A 21,109-nucleotide genomic window follows, 5' to 3' on the forward strand; every position below is an offset into this window, starting at 1 on the left:
GCATTCCAGAAGGTCAGAGGTCAACCTGTTGGATTAACTCTAACACTGAAAAAATGTTAAAATCCAAATACATCTCTGTAACAGTAAACCTTTGACAAAGACTTGAGAAAATGGAGTAAAACAGCATTTTTGATACATGAGGCAACAAATATGAAAAATGAATAAAACATAAAGAGTATTTCATTCAACTTGCAGCCTCTTTCAGTTCTTTGCTCCACTTGCACCGTTTCAGTCCCAGTCTCAAGTAGCTGCTTGTGAAAGCTGTTGTGAAGCTACAGTATGTCCTCATGTTGCACTACAGTCACAACAAGTTTACCCAGTTGCAGACTGAAGAGACAAGTGCTCTTTGGTGTGACATAATGTGCAGATTTTGGGAGGATTATCACTGCTCTGCTGTGGAATGCCTAAGACTGAGTGGGGAAATCAAAGGAGCCTCAGTGTGCTGACGGAGATTTTCCTTTGCTCTGATATTTAAAAAATCTAAAGCTGCTGAATTACTTCACTTCTTCACCCCCACTTCTGCTGCACTGATTACTGCAAGCCAGAAAATAGACCAACACTTAGACACTGTGCTCTATTAAATATGCAATAAAACAAAGAAACAAATCAATGTTCTTGAGTTATGTTTCCATTTGTCAAAAAATAAATAGAGAAAATAAAACACAAGTTTGTTTACTTTAAATTAAATTTTAGTGATCTCTCCTTCAGTGTTATATTAACATTTGTAATTTGGGGATTTGTCCTAAGATCCATGTCACTGAGTCTGTTCTGCAGGTAAAAGAACATTAAGAAAAAGAAAATTGAGGCTCATTCTTTGTTATCACAATGTTCATTGGCATATTTGTCCATGTTATTACTGTATGAAAATATTTAACCACAGATTTATTTGAAAAGTCTTCAGTGTGCTACATCCCAATAAAGCAACAATGAAAACCATTTGTGCAAATTGTTAAATTCATTGTGAAGGATTACATACAATAACACAAATGACTTTCACATTGTATGGAGACTTCCACTCCACAACATTTCAGAGAGAAATACAGTATTGGACTTTGGATTTTACTACATTTCTTTGAGAACCTTAACAACCAGATACGTGAGAAATGAATATTTTAATTAAGAACATGTCATCACTAAATAAAAAAAAACTATAGGCCTTTAAATCCACAAATTAGCTTTTCAAATGCAGCAAAATGAAACCCTTACTGACCAAAAAGATTTCTAAATAATGTGCTGACAATGACTGATTATTTCATGCATGTGCTCATTAAGAAAGATATCCAACCACTCAGACAGATGCTGCCCCCCGCAGGAACCAAGCATGTTGTAGCAGCTTGATGTATCTTATCACTGTTGTATGTGGTGTACCGAGACAAGGACGTTGAGGCCAGAGTACGTCTCTCTACTTATCACCATGTCTGCAGTGATGGAACTGATATGTAAAGTTTAGCCCACAAACTGAAGCCATAATAACAATGCAGTGAGAGCACAGAAATCAGGTTTTATGGTTAAAGTCTCTCTCCAATCCCAGAGAGACTGCTCATATTTCCAACTATTTTGAAATGTAGATTTTATGCTGTAGTCATAACAAAGCCTGAACAAGACTGACACTGCATTTAAAAAAGGGCTGGAATTGCCATCATTTTCACAACACTGTCCACACATTGATGGATGACTTGGGCCATTGTAATGAAGTGACTCAAGTCATCTATTCAATAAAGAATCAATTAAAATGTGAAAGTGCAACTACCTGCAGAAATCAGTAAACAGAAAAAGTGAAAGAGCTCTTTCATCCTGCTGGTCCAGAAACTGACAACTGCAAGTTTCTTTCCCAAAGACAACAGTGACCCCATGAGGAAATGAAACCATTCTATGCTTTATGCTGAGAGTGATTTGGCCAAGCATGTACTTAAAAACTCATCAAGTGTTTCCACAAGGGTTAGATTTTCAGTGAATGTTGGAGGGTGTTTCATACCAAATTTAGAAAGAAAACAAATCCAACAGATCAAGTTCAGTTCATGACACATGGGGAGAAATCCAGTAATAAAATAACAGTTTGCCTGTGAAAGATCAGTGAGGTTGTTTACAATGGGCTTGTGAACATTGATGACCCCTCAGTTCATTTAACTGATTGTTAAAAGAAAGTTGCCCCATAATTTCTGGATTTCCTTTTAAGGATCTATTGAGTCAAAGAAATGAGAAACAAAAGTTATGTTTAATTTTATTCTCCCCTTTTATTCATACAGTTCCACTCATACAATGGGGAAAAATAACATTCCAGTAATAAAAAAATTATGAATGTGCAAAACAAGACTTGTATGCATATACTGTACAGCTTGTCATATTCAGTATATTTACAGATCGGCAATAGGTTTGTGTGGCCAGTAAGGGTATTTGACTTTGTCCAGCTTGGTTTCTGGGAAAGTGTTGTTCAAATCTTCAATTGTCATCTGGTCAAAGGGGATCATGTTCCTGAATTTGTGCAGCTGGGGGGGAAAGAACAGAGGATCAGGACAAAACAGGGCCTTGATTAAGTCTTGTGAAATTAGTGAAATCTGGTAAATGAGAAGTATAAGGAGTAAGAGATAAGAACCAGGAATTTCTCTTGGAACTATTTCTGATAGTTGCAATTTTCAATTTTTCTGGCCTCAAAAGTATATCAGACTACTGGCAGTGACATATCAACAAAACTGCCCCAGCAGATCAAGTTTGTATTTTGTCGTAATGTAACCAAAGTAGTGATGAAACATATTAAAATAATCATTTTTGTATTTCCAAATAGCAGGTGGCACAACAAACCACAAAGTGCTGGAGTCAGCTGGAGATGGCAACCAAACAATTGCCTGCCATGAGTTTTTGTGTTGCAGGGTTTTCAACAAAAGTTAGAAATTGCTAAAATACCCATGCACGGGAAATATATTATTACAATATCCTTAGTCTGTATAATCTGGAGAGTAAAATTGTGTGTGTGACAGTTTTCAGCTTCTGGAGTAATGACACAAACAAGGGTTGATAATTTTAAGTTTTTAAAGTACCCACCTCTTTTTCATATTCGGCAATACGAGTTTTGGATGCTATGATATATGCAGCAGCTGTTGTGTTCTGGGAGACAAAAAGAGAAACGCCCAAAAAGCTACTTTTTATTATGACTGGGTTAATACAGCTTGTGTGTACACACACACACACACACACACACACACATATATATATATATACATGTTGTCGTTGTGTGTGTGTAGCGTTTCAAATGGCATGACTCATCTTGTACTGTAAAAGTACTTATAACACCTATTTTCAGTTTCACACATAAGCATGAAAACAATCGCTGTCTCCACCTTCATGAGAGGACACACAGCATCACTCACCGCTTCTGCCTCCTGAGTGTTGATAAGTGTCGTCTGAGTGTCTACAGGCTCAGGAACTTTCATCCCATTGAACTGTAGGGAAACAAAGTTAATACTAATTATATCGAATGACAATAAAATACACTTCCTTTTATTATACTGGTCAAACCACCATTTCTGTGACTTAAGAGACATGCTGCTACTTAAAATCAGTTTTCAGCATCAAATAAAAGCCAGATTATTTAATTAGACAGATGACACGAATCACTTCTCATCTTAATTTACCTTCTTTTCAAACTCATCCACCATTCCGGGTTTAGCCACAGCAGACCGGTAGTAGCTCCAGTCTATGGCGGCGGGTTTTTCAGGCAGAGAGCCTAGCCTGTGAACACAAATCTTGTTACTAATTATAAAAGATTTTCAATACTTCCACAGTCTGCAGCGGCATCAAACTTCAAATTTCAGGAACACAAACTTGGCAGCAATAGCGTCACTTCGTGTCTTCAGGCTGTTGAACATGGTCCTCTGGCTGGGTGGCACCCTCTCTGCAAACGCCACCCAGTCAATGGCTTTCAGTGCGACTCGTCTCCCAGCCATGTTTCAGCTGTAGCTAAAAGAAACAGAGGTATTTACATTTTTATTATAGCTAACATTAACGCCTTCATTACACATATCACGTTATGGTGAAATGAGGTTTTTAGGGATGACCACTGAATGTTTTGTGTTAAATTCGCACGTCAAATATCGGCTCATAAAACGCGTGACTCTTTCAGTTTAAGTGCGAATAATAATTGGGGCTACTTGGTCATGGCTTCATTTCATACATTTGATAATATCCAGTCTTTAGCAACAATTCTTCCCTGGCACTTAAACTGAGCAGATATTTGACATGCGAATTTAACACAAAACATTCAGTGGTCATCCCTAAAAACCTCATTTCACCATAACGATGTGTATAAAACTTTTTTTTTACTCTCCTTTTTTTTACTCTCCTTTACTAAACAAGACACTCGTTTGTTTTACCGTTTCGTATTTATGCTTATAACGAAATTAAAACCTTTATTCTCTCAAATCGTGATCGACGTTTTTCTTTTTTTAAGTTTTATGGTTGCATTTTAATAAATATAAGTCTGTCGGAGAGTTAACTTAGTTCTAAGGCTAGCACTATAGCTAGCTAACGTTAGCATACCAAGACGACATCAAGGACAGGCCGAATAAACAGACGTTTCAAAACTGTAACTTTACAATTTTATCTACGAATCTTGCTAACAATATATTTAAAGTATCTTTTTAGCAAAGCCAAATATTTGACCAACATGTCATTAACATTACCATCAGTGGGACACCAACTCCTACTGTTGACTGTCGACAGGAAACGGAAATGAGCTGGGGTTACGTCAACAGTTCAATGCAACAAAACGACAAGTATATGAGATACAACAAATGTGTGTAACATTTCTGATTCTAACTTATGATTTGTCTCACGAGTCTTGTTTGAAGAGGTAAAAAAAATCTCGTCAACGTATTTTTCCACTGCCCTCGAGATTTAAGAACACTTGGGGCTACAATATTTTATTTTGAAAGTCTTCGCCCTCTCGTAGTCATAATTGAGGATAGCGACGCCACGGTAAATTCGTTAAACCTGCGTCTGTCGGTGCAGACATGGCCTAAGTTTCATTTGAAAGGTAAAGTACTAACGGTAAATTATTTTGGCTTCCTATGTATAATCTAAGTCGAGCTCCAGTAGGTTAATTGATGCTAAGTGGCATTAGCATTGTTTAGGACTAGTTATCAGTGTACACTGCCCCCGAGTGGTCACATTGACAAACTGCATCACCAAAGTCATTCCAGTGTCTATCGGATAGATATATTAACTCATAAAAAATAAAATGTCACATATGTCTTTTCCAGACAGTCTCTACCTCGACACAGCAGGGAAAAAATATTGAGTTTCATGGCCATGCCTTGACTTAAGGTTAGTGAAAGATATTTGGTTAGGTTAAGGTTAGTGTGAGGGTTAAGGTTAGGCAATTAGTGGTTATGGTTAAGGCTAAGGTTAAGTCTCTCGGGAAGGGTTTTGGATTTGGTCAGTTTTGTATTTTTTTAAGGATCTGAGTTGCATGTATAACAGATTTTTACCAAGAAGACCAATGCATCATGAGTCACCCCTCATTTTGTAGGGAGTGGGCCACCCATGTTCCTTGAGGGCCACTCTCCTGCTTGTTTTCCATTTATCCCTGCCCTTCCCACTGCTGATTACCTGGATCAGTTATGTTCTGTCTTCAGAAGCTAGAAGATACCAGTTCACTATGTCTTCACTGTCATCTGTGATTGTATCTTTCAGCTTGTGATTGACTGAACACATCTGATCCAGGTAATTAGCAGTGGGACAGGCTTAGTTAGAAAACAAGCAGGGCAGTGACCCTGGAAGACTATGGGTTGTCCACCCCTTCACTGTTTGGGTAGAGGAGTATGACGGACAAGCTGAGTGGGGGAGAGGTTTCCTTCTGTCTCATGTCATGATTCTTAAAAATATGGAACAAAGGGCGTCCCATATTGGTTGAAGCTCAACAGCTCACCACGTGGAGTTGGGTATTAAACTACTGACATCATTAATGGGTAACCACTCTACCAACAGTGCTGTGGCCATTCACATCAAATGGACAGTCTTGGACAATGGACAATGGTCTTTAACTTGTGATTGATAAGAAGATAAAGAATATTCATTATGTATGTCTATATTGCTATATTGTTTTTTACAAGCCATGAATGGTGTACACAGATCTATTTCCTGTCTCTTGCAGACATTTAAAATTTGTAATACATACATACTGTACATGTGGACACCATTGTATATTTTTACTAGTAAATTATTAATTTCATAATGCAGAATTTTAAGAATGTATGAAACACTAATGCTAATTAAAGGTTTATATTTTCTTGAAATATGTTGAAATGTGCATGAAATGGCCAACTGTTAGATGCCCCTCATCGATCAGCAAGCAAAGATGAGTGGAAGTAAAATAAACAGTGTTTAATGTTTAACCAAAGCAAAATTGGGTAGGTAACCAGCTCACACATTCATACCAGTATCTTCAAACCAGACATATTAAGACTGTGTTCCTTTAGATCCAGTTGAAACACATTGACTGTGTGATACTTCAGATTAATGTCAGTGCTGACTTTTTCCCCACTGACAAGGTCCTGTGCTCACAGCCTCAGATCTGTGAATGGACCCAAATACAGGCAGACATGGAAATCATGCAGCACAAGTTTGCTCCAGTGGTGTCGGTAAGTTCATGCTCTTCATGTTCAATGATCAAACGCAGTGGCAGATCTAGAAATTTTTGCATCGAGGGGCAAAGAGCTGCCAGAAGGTTTTGGTAAGATTGTATAAGAAGGCGGTGTATGTGAGTTCTTATACAATTCATGGAACAAAAGTTTCACAAATTTATTTCTGTAATAAATTTATTCTTTCATTATACTAATGAAAGCTGCCCCCTTGCCCCCATGTAGATCTGCTCCTGATCAAACAGCAACACTGTGACATTCCCATACTTATTAATTAAAGATGTGGTGATAAAGGGATCATTTCATACTGCATGTGACCCCTGTGCTTTTTCCTTAATTTTGTTCTAAATATCAGGTCACTCCATGTGGACAGTCCTCCTTTCAAACCTTCTCTGACCAGCAGCTATGTCCATGGCACCTCCTCCATTTCTTTGCTCCCCCTGACTGTGGGGCAGAGCCTGGACACCACAGTCCAACGCTGGGCTGACCGTGAAGCTGTCGTCTTCCTGGGGGATGGAATCCGGAGAACCTTTGCACAGTTTCAGCAAGATGTGTGTCTCAGCTGCGTCTCCCAGTGATAATCTGGATTATTTAATGCCATTAGTCATTTAAACTTTGTACCTGGTAGAGAATTGTCTTAACTGTTCGTTTTATGTTCATTTTTGTGCAGGTTGACAAGGCAGCTGCAGGTCTCCTTGCTCTGGGCGTAAAGCAGGGTGATCGACTGGGAGTTTGGGGACCGAACATATATGAATGGATCCTTTTCCAGTTTGCTTCAGCCAAGGCTGGAATTATACTGGTCAGTTTGGGAGCTATGTAACACCTTCAAAATGGCATTTAAAGCTAATTCTCTGTATTCTCTTCACCCACACCAACTATCCTCATGTTCTCCTTCACTACATCTATGAACCTTCTCTTTGGTCTTCCTCTAGGCCTCCTTCCTGGCAGCTCTAACCTCAGCATCCTTTTACCAATGTATTCACTGTCCTTCCTCTGAACATGTCCAAACCATCTCAATATGGCTTCCCTGGCTTTTTCTCCAAAACATCTAACATGAGCTGTCCCTCTGATGTCCTCATTCCTGATCCTATCCATCCTCGTCACTCCCAGAGAGAACCTCAACATCTTCAGCTCTGCTACCTCCAGCTCTGCCTCCTGTCTTTTTCTCAGTGCCACTGTCTCTAAACCAGACAACATTGCTGGTCTCACCACTGTCTTGTCCACCTTTCCTTTCATTCTTGCTGACACTCTTTTGTCACACATCACACCTGACACTTTCCTCCACCCGTTCCAACCTGCTTGTACACGTCTCTTCTTTTCCTGTCCTGCATACCAAACTTACCCATCACTTCCTCGTCACCTGTTTCCCTCACCAACGTGTCCGTTGAAGTCTGCCCCAATCACCACTGTCTCACCACTAGGGATACCCTGGATCACCTCATCCATCTCCCTCCAGAATTCCATTTTACTAAACAAAAACGGGGAAATGAGAAAGCTTCATGAGGTTTCACCTGCCCATCACTACTTATCAGTCAAGTGTTGGGTATGTCGACAAATAAATGTCCTGCTGTCAAGTGTCAATGTGTATGACATTGGGGAGCTGTTCTGTAGAAATACCGTTATATGTTTACCATGTCATTGTAATCTGTTATTAGGTATTGACCTCAACATACAGCATAATATAATATCACAGAATATGATGTGTATAGTATACAAAGCTCTTTGAGAAATGGTGCCGAGCTGTGTAAGAAGACTTTCAGCTGTTATCTTTGCAGGTGTCATTGAACCCAGCCTATGAGGTGAACGAAGTGGAGTTCACTTTAAAGAAGGTAATGAATGCTTTTGTATCACAGTTCATTAGTCTACGTACATAAACACATACTGTGCTTATTATACTACTAAACCGAAGTATTGTAAGAAGCGTGTAGTAAAATAAATTCAACAGAAGTGGCTCGTTGGTTCTAGGTGCAGTGTAAAGTACTGGTCTGCCCTACTCGCTTTAAAAACCAGAATTTCTGTGACATGCTGAGGGAGATCTGCCCAGAGATTGACACCACCTCCATGGGTATGATCAAAAGCTCCAGGTATGACAAATTTCTGCTATGTGCTAAATGCTACATGACCTTCCTCCATTTTTATTATTACTGGGATAAGAGGCACAATATAAAGACCCTGTATTTGTCTGCTAGGTTGCCAGACTTGCGTATGGTGATTGTGACAGATAGCAGACAGCCAGGGATGCTCCACGTTGAGGACGTGATGCAAGCAGGAGAGAGTCGGCACTTCAGAGAGCTGATGGATCTGCAGAGCAAACTGTCCTTTGATGAACCCATCAACATTCAGTTCACATCAGTAACCTTCAGTATTGCACAATTTACGCTGGCACATGTATTGTTTGTACTGACACAATGTAAAAAAAAAAAACATCATCATGACAGTGATTCAAATCTGGCCATGCTTTTGTTTTAGGGTACTACTGGGAGTCCAAAGGGGGCCACTCTTTCCCATCACAACATTGTAAATAATGCCTATTTTCTGGGACTCCGAATGGGTTATGCCTCGAGGGTAAGTTAATATTTGCAACTTAATTTGGAGAAAACACGAAGAGAGAAACATGCATAAACTTGTTTTCCATATTCCTGTCAGCCTCAGGTGCGAGTGTGTGTGTCGGTACCAATGTACCACTGCTTTGGCTCCGTGCTTGCAGGAATAAACATGGCAGTGCATGGTATTACCCTGGTCTTCCCTTCCCCTGCCTACAGCGCTCGGGCCAGTTTAGAAGCCATTCAGAATGAAAAGTACAGCATTCTGTGCATCACTTCTATGACTTCCAAATACATACAGTATTATTATTATTATTATGTATTTCCATGTTCTACCATTCTCTGCTCTGCTGAAGGTGCAATTTCATCTATGGCACTCCCACAATGTACATCGACATGCTTGGCTACCAAAATTTACACAAGTATGATTTGTCATCAGTTGAAGGTGGTAAGAAAATTAAAACCTTATTAATATATTGAGCTGATCTTGTGTTGATGTTTAATCAGCATTTTGAGGCATTTCTGTTTGTGCTGCCATGTTTTAGGGATCATGGGAGGTTCTCCATGTGCCCCCGAGATTGTGAGAAAACTGAAAACAGACCTGAACATGAAAGAGATAACAGTGCGTAGTTGCACCACCTGTACAAATATTTTTCCAGCATTAAAGAGTATGTGACTATTGTATTGTAACAGATATGCTATGGGACCACTGAGAACAGTCCTGTCACATTTATGGGATTCCCACAAGACAAAGAGGAGCTGAAGATAAATACTGTTGGGTGTATCATGAGCCACTCTGAGGTAAACCTTCTTATTCACCCAAACATTTATCTCCACATCCTAGCAACATTGTGACATATTAGGTGTGTGTCTACAGGCGAAAGTGGTGGAGCCCACTACGGGGGAATTAGTCCCTCTGGGAGCAGCAGGGGAGCTGATGATCAGAGGCAGCTGTGTGATGCTTGGGTACTGGGATGATCCAGAGAAAACCAGAGAGGTTATTTCCCAAGACCACTGGTACAGTACCGGGTAATATGGACACAGACTTGACTTTATATTAAGATGTTATGTAGAGTGTATATCTAAAACAGTAAATACAGAGGCATGCTTGAGGACCAAGAATTGATGCTGAATTTACAACCTTTCTACAATTTTCCCCTGCACAGTGACATAGCCAGCCTCAACAGTCTCGGTTATTGCCACATTGAAGGACGCATAAAAGACATGATCATCCGTGGAGGGGAGAACATCTACCCTGCTGAGATAGAGCAGTTTCTCTATACACATCCCAAAGTGCAGGAGGTGCAGGTAAGATTAAACTCCACCGGAGGGCAGCAAAGACCCTCCCAATTGGTGGCAGTGGTGTTTTGTGTGTAGTTCTTGTAAACAATGCACAGTATTGAGAATATGAGGACGTCTTTTACATGCATATCATGGATATATTACATTTATCACTTGAGGTAGTAGGTTTAAACTCTAGGTGTTCTGTTACTTTATTCCCAGGTGGTTGGAGTGAAAGATGAGAGGCTGGGTGAGCAGGTGTGTACCTGCATCAAGCTGAGGGAAGGCCAGACTGCCACTGCAGAGGAGATCAGAGCTTTCTGCAAAGGCCAGGTGAGAGTAGGTGACAAATGGAACTGGCAAAAGCTTAATATTATCCCATCACAGCTGTACAATATGTGTGTGTGTTTTTTTTTTTGTTTTTTTTAGCTATCTCAGTTCAAAATCCCACACTATGTGGTCTTTGTAGAGAGCTACCCCCTGACTGCTTCGGGAAAGGTAACTTCTGCTCTGTTATCAACATATCTGCTCTAATACCATCATATCTATGGCATAGATATAAACAGGATATTTTATGATAGATTAAACTGAAAAAGGGGTGCCGGCTCCTCCATATTTTTCCAGATCAAGAAGAACATATTAAAGCAGGATATGGAGAAGAAATTGGGCCTTTAATTTGTGGACTGATGAACTTCAAGTGCACATGCTGGGAAAGTCAGAAATCTGACAGAGGAGAGTAATACATGACCTGAACTGGGATTGTTATAAAGGAATGACCGTTCCTACTTAACAGCAAGAGATTTCCCTCTACTTTGTCACTATATAAATGTTTATAATAAAGCTCACAAATATTAACTGACCTTAAACGTGGGCTGATATGTTGGATAATTATTGACTTGGTAATAGTTAACAAAAAAAAAAAATTCTTAAATGCCATGTGCTACGGCCACAAAATGAGCCTGAAAGCTTTGGAAAATGTGCAGTAGATGGATATTTTTTTTAAATCAATATAAATCATCTTCAGTAAATGACAAGTACATGGCATATTTGCCATCTCAATCTTTATTTATTTAAACAAATTTCATAAACAATGTGACATCATATAATGCAATGGCTTGAACCATTAGTAATTTGTTAACTGAACACATGCCATACAGAATCTGAAATAAATAGGACCTTAATGCCAAATGTCAGTATATACACATGTGGTACTGGCAAAACTGATCATCCTTACAAGCTATATACAGTCATGTAGAACTCACTTTAGTAACAGGCTCATAGTGTGCCCAGAATGACATCTCATTGTTAAATAACACTGAATACTAAAGGCTTCAAACTATGTTTCAAGATGTCAAGATGGTGACATAGATCTATGACAGGGAGCAGTATATGAACAAAATGGATTTAGACAAACTTCTGGGATGTAAAATGAATGCATTGCCATTTCCCAGCCTGCTAAAAATAGATAATTAGCAAATGTGCTGCATGACAAAGGCCACGATGTATCATTAATTCACATACAAAAAAGGATCTTTGAGTCAATATTGTTTTGCGTTGTGTCGCTTTTATAAAACCAAGTTCACCTACACGTGTTGCTGATCCACCATTAGAATGAGGTAAATAAGCCTGTCAAGATTTAAATAAACCTGTACATTAAACATTTAAAAAAAAAAAAGGCAAAAGTGTTTCTTCCAAATGTCAATGATGTTCACATGGAGAAGAAACTCAACTGCAGCAAAACCCGTGAGGAGTAGTTTGTTAACAGGCAGGTTTAACTCAGGGGTCAGAACCAGCTGATATGTCTGACATTTAACAGGGAGGCTTATTCTAGAGATGCAGCAAGTAGCCAGTAACAATAGCAGCAACTGCACTACGGCTACATGGCTTTGAATGAACAACATTCAGTTCAGTCATAAATATGGTTCACCCTTAAATTTGCAAGCATGCATGAAAAATTGCATATAGAAAATTTTGCAATTTAAAGAATACTGTGAAATAAATTAGTTAATACGAACATATCCCTTTTAAATATAGAACATTCTGAACTGAATTGTTTGTGCAATATTGTGAAAATAGAGGGGGAAAAAAGGAAGGTTAAGCAGATGTTCTGGTCTGTTAAGGACCTTTTGTCAGGGATAATAGGTTTTCAGATTAACATTGGAACAAAGAATATAGTAACTTTGCCACTTCTCATTTAACATTTGGAGAACAATACATTGCAATGGTATTCATACAAGTTGAGAACAGCACAGCTTCAGGCACGTGCAAGTGTGTGGTAGGAACATATGCACAGACGACTGTGTGCTTAGAAGCATTTAGAGCTGCAAACTGGAGATAAGTTTAAATGTATAGTCAAGCCTCTCTTCCACTCATCAAGTTCAAAAAAATGCACAGTCCCGGTCAGGCAAACACACACATCATTCTTCCGTTTAAACTCTGTCTCTCTCTCTCACACACACACACTCACACACACACACACACACACACACACACACACACACACACACACACACACACACAAAGTCACACACACACAAACTCACACAAACAAAGTAATGGTCTTTAAAGTGTCCTTTCTGTTCCCACATCTTGTTAGGTGAACAGGAGTTTCAGTAGAGGTTTGGTGACATGGGGACACCTCACACACTCAGAGGCAACATGCCTGGGGGAGACATAGCTCTGGATGATGCCATGGAGGTCAATGAGCTTGGGTCCAATCCATTAACAGTCCTACATTTTCCAAGGACATACATAATATCAGCAAACGCAGACACACTAGCAAATATGCATAAAAACCAGGTATAATATAATACACAAATTTTATGTGCATTCAAGTTGTGGTGTGAGCCTTTTCACAGTTGTGTGTTGAGTAACAAGGATATGCAACAAGGGAAGAGCAAAACTACTAAAGACTCACGTTTTGTCGAAGTAAGTGGTATGAAGAGAGTGAGAGAACTTGCTGGCGTTGCTGTTGATGAGCGTGCTGTTGTCTGTGGAGGAATTCTTTCTTGCTGCTTGGTCTTTGGAAAAGTTTCTACAGGCAGTAAGTTTAGACTCCAAAGCCTAGCAGAAAACACAATCTGTGTTTAGCTTTATCATAAACATTTTTTCTGTTTGTTCTATAGATATTAGAATATTAAAGTACTTTTTGAGATTATGTCAGTCCGAAAATAATACACAGAACAATAATGTTGTATCCAAAAACAAAAATAGCTCAAAATGCATACATGTATTAATTGAAAAGGAATATCACCTACCCCAACTTTCCTCAGCAGATCACCAACAATGTTAAGAGCTGAGATTCTAGCAGAAGGGGTGAGGGATGAACCACAGCCATTGGTCAAAGCTACATCATACAAACCAGTATTAGTACAGAGTTAATTTTTCATCTCCAGAGTGCAAATACGAGAGCAAGATTAATTCTGACCTTTTGGGCCAATGAACGTGTGCTCCGTGTTCTTTCCTACAGGCGTAGCTGGAAGGGATAAAGAGGCCTGTACTGCAGAATCTGTCTTGTCAATGTCTAAGGTGGGTGAGCTGGGAGCTGACATCCTGTCTGTAGTCCGCTCACGTACTGCCAGCTCCTGTCTCAGGTCTGCAGAAGACAAACTCATGAAACACATCCACTAACTGTGATAAAGATGACATATTCCCAGTTAATGGACAGAACAGACTCATGTCTTTACCTCGTGCTTCATCTTTCAGTCTCTGCACAGATACGAGAAGAGACTCTTTCTCATCTAGCTCACTCTCTAGGAAGGCATTTCTTTCAATGGCTTGGTTTAAACGTCCCTCAAAGTCTTCAAGAGACACTATTGTCGCCCTGTATATGGAGAATGAGGCAAACAACTGTTACAACTTTCCATATTCATTATTGTGGCTCTAGATATTGGAATAATCACACAATTGCTAGAATGTGATTGCGTAACATCCATACACTGTGTGCCACAGTCTACGGCCAAAATGTTCTGTGAGTCTGACCTTTTGGCTCTCTCCAGGTCATCGTTGGCCTGCTCAAGCTCCCGGATATATTTGTGGAGCTGCTCCTTGATGCTGCGTGTCTGGCCCAGATCATCCTCTAGCATGGAAATCTGTTTATAACTCTGGGCATACTGCTTCTCCAGCTTGTCCTGGTGGAGATGGACAGAACATAGAAGAGAAAAGAGCTTGGGAGTGAGTGAATGAGGAAGAACGAGACATCAAAGAAACCTGTGGTTTCTAGGAACATCTGTTTTCATGTCTTTTATACTAAGGCATGAGGTGTGAAGGTACCATTTGTTTTTTTGGTGTAAAGTACAACAGACATTATCAGCAGGTGAATCACAAAACAACTAGCCAAGATGTTCTTCCACATTATTTCACTTTCATGAGGGCCACTTAGTTCCCTGGGGGAAGGGTGTGTTGCTGATTTCCCCTGGGGTCCTCTACAGTAGTCACTTAACAGGGATTGTGGCCCCTGAGGCACAAAAGATAGGAAAGCATGATTCATGGTCTCTCTGGTTCATGTACACAATTTGTTTTTAGCACTGGCTGCTGCAAGCATGCTCATATGTTGATCCATGTGAATAGAATCACAGTATGTTTCAGCCATGTGCCCAGAAGCCATGATAACTTCCTCATGAGCACCCTGAATATTCTGACTAGTGTTCATGCCTGCTGTGATTAAGGACCAAATTTGTCTTTGCAGTTTTCTATTTTCTGCTCTTTAATCTGACATCCAATTAAGGAGTGCTGGAGGATTACAAAAGAGCATGCCTTATTAACACCTACCATGCAAATCAGACACTGGACCTTGTCCTCAGGATCCAACAGATCAGATGACTTCTTAAGTAACCACAAATTACTTTAATGTCCATGAAAGGAAGTCAATTTCCAAAATAAGCCACATGGCAAGTCAGTAGGCACAGTTACCTTGAGGCTGGCTATCTCGTTCTTCAGTCTCTCGTTTTCAGTTTGTAGGTCTCGAAGGCGGTGTTCGGCCTGGACAAGCTGTGCCTCCAGTTCAGCCTCCAGTTCACGGCTTCCCTCCTGGAACTCCTGCAGCTCCTCCTGTGCATCGTGACAGCTGAATGGTGCGCACACACAGAGTGGAGAGAGAAAAATAAACAGTCATTGTCAATGACCAGCTACCCTGTTTATCATCCACCATTCAATTCTGTAGAGCTGAGTGGCTGAATGACTGCAGCAATGAGCTCTAGAAAACTGACTGGCTTTTGTTTAGGCTCAGGCATGTTCCAGTAGCTTTTTCTCCACTTGCCAGAAATTAACCTGTATGGAAAGCCATGCAGATATGTCGATTTTTAACCTTCAATCCTGCCTTGGCCACATGGATAACAGTGCATGACTAAGCATAGTCAAGTTAAGCATTCTAAATATACAGCTCTACCAAAGCAGCTGAACTGTGACAATGGGTAGCTCAGAAGTAGCTCAAAAAAAACAGGCCTGCTGCCATGTGTCCTCAGCTGTGGAAGGGGTCAAAGATCAACAGTGACAAGAAAAAGAGAGGGCAAAGAAACAGGATAAGGATATGAGCTAAGAAACAGGATGTGTGCCCCTGTGGTTAGCACTGACCCTACATAGGAAACCCATAGGGAAAAAAAAAAGATAATTTATTACTTGGTTTCTGAGGTCTGGCCATGCATGTATATGTCTTTAAATAACTAATAATATCAATGTAGAGTAGGAAGGACAATTTACACTGACCCAAATTTTTCTGCCTTTTGTGGCTGACATCGCCTGAGTTGGTTAATGGCCTCTCAGTGGCTCTACACAGCAGTGGAATCCATGAGTCAGTCATGGCTGTTTCATACATACCAGTGCCACCAAGGCTGCCTCATCAGCACCCTATAACTCCCCAGTTTATAACAACACAGGCTTGTGCTCCCACACTCTCTACAAATGACCAACGGGAATCCATGTACGTGACACAAAACACCATTAAATAAGTGAATGTGTGAAAACTGGCATTCGGTTTGTGAAATGTGTGAAAATATAACTGCATTCACATTAAGTTGTTTAGTGATGATCAAAAACTGCGTAATGTCCAACCAGCCCGGTGACAACATCTGGTTTAAAAAGGGAGATGACTTTCAATGAGTAACTATTAAACACTGCATGTTGCATTTGTGAAGGACTCAGTCTAATCATTATCCTGAGAAAACACACATACCAAATTATCTGTGAGACAAGCCACAGCTAACTGTATACTTGGTGTTATTTTTCCATGGGTTGATGTTTTTTCCCCTTACAGTCTACCCACACCAGGAATTTCTTAGAAAACCACCAGGATTTTAACTCTATCTGGGCAGTTTTCCACTTCTGAGTGAACAGACCAAGTTCAACAAAGATTTACGGAACAGTCACAAGCACAGCTGCCTATTCCAACGCAGGCTGCGGTCTCTGAGAAGTTAAACATGTAGTCATTTCCTCCAAACTAAGCTGCTGATGTACTGTGGACACTGATTTCAAAACGCTTGTCTCGTTTTTGCCTCATATGGTTAAACACCGTCCCTCTGCGCTGAAACTATGAACCAAGACACAGCAACAAAACAATTCCAAAAACACTTGATTGAATATAATGAAAATATTATGGTGCAACCACATCCTTCATAACTACAGACAAAACCACATTCAGCAAATTACAGATTATGTAAGCATGAATACTACTTTTTAAAATATAGTTGTACTGCTGTTCTGAGTTTTGAGTGTTTTTGTAATGTGTTTATTTCGTGTGGTGGCGGAGTTGCTGCCTATTGGTTCTGTATTTTTGAAAGACATATCACAAAAATAAACTATGACACATTGTTACATAATCAGATTTGCAGGAATGAGCTTAGTAAGCAAACAATAATACTCTCTGTGGAGAAAACACTAAAAACACACTAAAACATTTAGTCTGTAGTCATATGTGAAGTGATGTTTAGAAAATGGGTTACAACATAGGTAAATAGGTCATATGATAAAGCTCATGTGACGTGGCATAAAAATCCAGTCATATTGTATTCTCAAATGCTAGATAAATAACGTTACCCACCTTTTCTTATACTTAAGTGCTTGTGACCTCCAGTAATCCACTTCCTCATCCTTTGATGAAAATTTAGGAATCATCTCTGTGTCCATGTCAGAGCACCCTGAGAATGAAAGAAACATGTTTATTTTAGCTTCACAGCCACGTCTATTAGCTTTAAGTACATATGACAATTATGCAAGGCTGGTGCTTAAGAGATTAAAAGTAGATTAAATATTTAAACTTCTACTATTTGCATCCTTGGGCGTGTAGAATCAGGAATGGTGCATTCCCTTCTTATCTTGAGCTAAAAAACCCAGACAACATAAGATTATAAATTCCCCTCATTCCTCACTGGGGAAGATAACAGATCTTTTTACTCAAAAATGACAAACAAAGTGGCTGGAGTCTATCACCCTGGAAATTACCTTCTCTTTTACAAACTTTAGCCTTGATAAACCTTATGACCTACATGGAAAGCCTTTCTGGGACTGTGAACAGCCTCAATGAACAGAAAAAAAGGCTCTCAATAAATCATTACATTTCTAACCTCTTTACCGCTCGTGATGTTGTAGCTGTCTGGTGTAGCCTAGTTCTGATGTCTTTCATCATGCGTCCTGTTGGTGTGATTAAGTTAGTTTGCCTGATGGTTGTTCCACTTTTCTGTTAAACTCTACCTTGCTGTGATTTATGTGGACGGACAAGGCATGTTTGAAGAACGTTAAAAGCACCTGGAAAGAGCAGCTGTGTATGTTGTGTGTGGAATGCCCCAGTGGCCCCAGTTGTACAATTTCTCTAATTCCAGGAGTATTAATAATAGGACTTAAGCTCATAAGGATTTCCTGCAGATAGGTCCAGCAAGCCGCGAACATAATACAGGAAATCACTCAGCTGGACGGAAGGTCAAACAAACTACACTTCAGGTGGCTACTCATGAGACTTCAGGAGTTTTCTTTTTCATTCTTAAAACTGGTTGTGCAAAAAGTGGTTATATAAACAAGTGGAATATGATACTGTAGCTTTTATTATTATGTTTGGATCAGATGAGCCTGGGTTGGACTGAGGCACGACAGACGATGCCAGTAAGAGGAGGGTCTAGACTTAGAGGGATGTCAGCTTAGAGAAGGGACCGCCTGCTCTTCCTTTTAAACATTCCTCCAAGATGGCGTCATAAACAAATTTACTCACTACAGGCCCTTCATGTGTCATCACACTACTCCTGAAATCACGAAGGGAACCAGAGAACAAAATACCATAAGGGTGGAGCAAGGAAAGTGTTTCCAAGCTGCTACAGACATAATGTCTCAGTTGTCTCATACAAACAAGACGTTTATAATCTCTCCAGGGAAAAACCCCAAAACATTTCTTCTGATTATACACTGAGATCATAATGTCCAGCTAATATAACAAACCCAGCCAATCTCCATTAGTTATGATGCTGAAAGGTCTGAGCAGGGTCTGGTGCTCTCTATTTATGCTTCTGGGAGTGACAGTGACTGTTTCTACAGTGATTCAGATCATATGTCGAAACAGAAGAAAGATTCCCTCAAAGACACTGCAATTTATTAGCCCACTGACAGATCACAGGAGATGTAAATCAAATGGGACAACAGATATACCCCTGACATAGCTATTTCACATATAAAGAAGAGGTCAGACTGACACTGTACTGGTGGCATAACATCACTTAAAATAAGGCAATATCGTGCAAAGAGTACTGAAACTCTGCCAGAACACGACAGATCCTGTTATCTCTTATTTCAGCATTTTTAGAGCCATGTCATCTTGACCCCTAGATGTATTTGGCTGTTGTAATAATACTGGGGCAGGCCAGGCTCCCAGCCAGCAGACACACTGTAGTGATGCTGGCAGTACAGTGACTGTGGAGACATCTAGAAATCCAGCAGCAAAGAGAGAGTTTCCTTCCCCACATCCTCTTTTTACTGCAGATGACTTCAAGCGCCAACACCAGTGCAGTCACATTTCTATATTTGGGGCCCAAAAGAAGAACCACGACGATTACACAAATGGCTTTTCAAGCAGTCACTGTGCTTTTCTATGAGAATAAGAATCAGACCAACATCTTTTCAGGGTGCGGTGGAAGTGATGATCTGATCTGAACTCTTATTTTGGTCCCTTGAGTTATAGATTTAAGTTTGCTGAAGGAGAACATCTGGATTTGCCAGAATCAAATGCTACAGAATCAAAATAATGAATCAAGGATATAGAAACGAAGAACAGAAGCCAACGATTAAAGGATCTACTATAAAAGTGACATCTGGCGTTTATCATAGACAGCTGGTTCATCATTTACAGCCAATATACAGACTTTCAAAAGAAGCACAAACCGCAGCATCCCTGAAGTGACGTTTTTAACCCAGATTCAGATGAACAGCGGCAGATTGTCATTTAGCTAAACAGCTAATTGAAACGCTGCTGTCCGTTTGAGAAACAGCACAAATCGTAGCTTAGCTTTACCGTTTTAGAAGAAAACAGAAAGTACCGAATACAAAAAGTGAAAATGAATAAGACATGAAGCAAAAAAAAAAAAAAAAACCCAAAGCTGAAAACTCCCGAGATTTAACCCGAGCTCGGGCTGTCATCTCGGAAAAATCACCACACAAGTTAGCTCTTTAACCAAACCGCCCCGCTGGTTAAACACACGAAAACAGAAGATTTAACAGATTGTTAAGTTACCTGCTCATGTCAAATCAGTGTCCAAGTGTCTGCGGTTGAAACAGGTCGCCTTCCAGCCGGTGTTAAACCCAACACACACGCCTTTCCCTGTGACACTGAAGTGACTGAGTCGAGCTCTGTTTAGGAAATTGCCAACGCGTCTCCCGGAACCGACGTAAGTCCTGACTTAGACGTACGCGATGGCGTAGTTTCACGTTTACGTCAGAAGTGGGAAGGGCCGCTGTAGAAGTAGAACAGCTAGATTGGCAAATCACCGTATCTGATGACCACACATTTAAGTCTCTCGTTCCCACGACTGATTATCTTGTGGATTAAATGTTTGATTCCTACGCAGAGCATAGTGACATACCTGCCCCACTTCGTCTGCATTGCATTGGTTTGCGACAGAAAGAGGACTGAGAGGCCAAAGTTGGAGCAACGTATCGATTAACCGATTGATCAGCATGCAGAACGAAACACAACTAGGAGCTTAAACAGATGGATTAAAGCACAACTTAACGGGGTCAATCAATGTCTGTTGCAAGACAAAGTGACAGGACACTCTTGAAGTTATAGCCTGCAGAACAGCACTAGGTACCATAACAGATGGTGGTTCATGGTTCAGTGTGATCAGTGAGTGGACCTAACGGGGTTCCCTTGAAGCTGGAGCAGTTATGATGCTACTGTAACATATAGATTAACCTATTGGTTTTTAAGAGTTTCAATATTTTTCCCATGTGGTAAATGATAGAACAGATTTTTGATGAGCGGTGGAGAGACGGCCTACTGCCGGTGCAGACCTGGGTCTCTGTCCACGGTACTGAAAGTCTCCTGCAGCCTTTCACCGTTGGCTGGATCCATGCAAACATTAACTGAGCCGTAATTGAACAATTAACTATTTACCACCGGAAACAGAGGACAGAGTAGGAAGGATGGGAGCTAGAGATGTGATTGGACCAGGCCAGTGT

The 21,109-nt window shown here is 40.2% G+C and overlaps 3 protein-coding genes across 4 annotated transcripts; 1 reads left to right on the forward strand and 2 right to left on the reverse strand.

The window, feature by feature from the left end:
- Positions 1 to 2,209: 2,209 nt before the first annotated feature.
- On the reverse strand, positions 2,210 to 4,746 carry atp5pd (ATP synthase peripheral stalk subunit d). Its single transcript, XM_026325246.1, has 6 exons — positions 4,677 to 4,746; positions 3,820 to 3,954; positions 3,630 to 3,726; positions 3,366 to 3,437; positions 3,040 to 3,102; positions 2,210 to 2,486 (listed from the first exon to the last, which is right to left on the reverse strand). Exons 2-6 carry the CDS (start codon positions 3,939 to 3,941, stop codon positions 2,355 to 2,357), a joined length of 486 nt encoding a protein of 161 aa, XP_026181031.1. The 5' UTR covers positions 3,942 to 3,954; positions 4,677 to 4,746; the 3' UTR covers positions 2,210 to 2,354.
- A 1,568-nt stretch (positions 4,747 to 6,314) lies between these two features.
- LOC113141222 (medium-chain acyl-CoA ligase ACSF2, mitochondrial-like) lies at positions 6,315 to 11,327 on the forward strand. Its single transcript, XM_026325496.1, has 16 exons — positions 6,315 to 6,635; positions 6,991 to 7,186; positions 7,306 to 7,434; positions 8,411 to 8,464; positions 8,601 to 8,719; positions 8,825 to 8,987; positions 9,105 to 9,200; positions 9,282 to 9,433; positions 9,535 to 9,626; positions 9,724 to 9,800; positions 9,872 to 9,979; positions 10,056 to 10,207; positions 10,345 to 10,486; positions 10,682 to 10,792; positions 10,889 to 10,957; positions 11,084 to 11,327. The coding sequence occupies exons 1-16, from the start codon at positions 6,514 to 6,516 to the stop codon at positions 11,132 to 11,134; spliced, it is 1,833 nt and encodes a 610-aa protein (XP_026181281.1). The 5' UTR covers positions 6,315 to 6,513; the 3' UTR covers positions 11,135 to 11,327.
- Positions 11,328 to 12,906: 1,579 nt separating this feature from the next.
- ndel1b (nudE neurodevelopment protein 1-like 1b) lies at positions 12,907 to 20,300 on the reverse strand. Of its 2 annotated transcripts, XM_026325782.1 has the most exons (9): positions 20,163 to 20,300; positions 17,493 to 17,589; positions 15,371 to 15,524; positions 14,441 to 14,589; positions 14,146 to 14,282; positions 13,887 to 14,054; positions 13,717 to 13,805; positions 13,377 to 13,522; positions 12,908 to 13,189 (listed from the first exon to the last, which is right to left on the reverse strand). In XM_026325782.1, exons 2-9 carry the CDS (start codon positions 17,576 to 17,578, stop codon positions 13,099 to 13,101), a joined length of 1,020 nt encoding a protein of 339 aa, XP_026181567.1. In that variant the 5' UTR covers positions 17,579 to 17,589; positions 20,163 to 20,300; the 3' UTR covers positions 12,908 to 13,098. The 2 variants fall into 2 exon arrangements, with proteins under 2 accessions (XP_026181568.1, XP_026181567.1); XM_026325783.1 differs by lacking the exon at positions 20,163 to 20,300 and having other exon boundaries at positions 12,907 to 13,189; positions 17,493 to 17,587.
- Positions 20,301 to 21,109: the final 809 nt, after the last annotated feature.

This window comes from Mastacembelus armatus, chromosome 8 (assembly GCF_900324485.2).
Source record: "Mastacembelus armatus chromosome 8, fMasArm1.2, whole genome shotgun sequence".
NCBI lineage: Eukaryota > Metazoa > Chordata > Actinopteri > Synbranchiformes > Mastacembelidae > Mastacembelus > Mastacembelus armatus.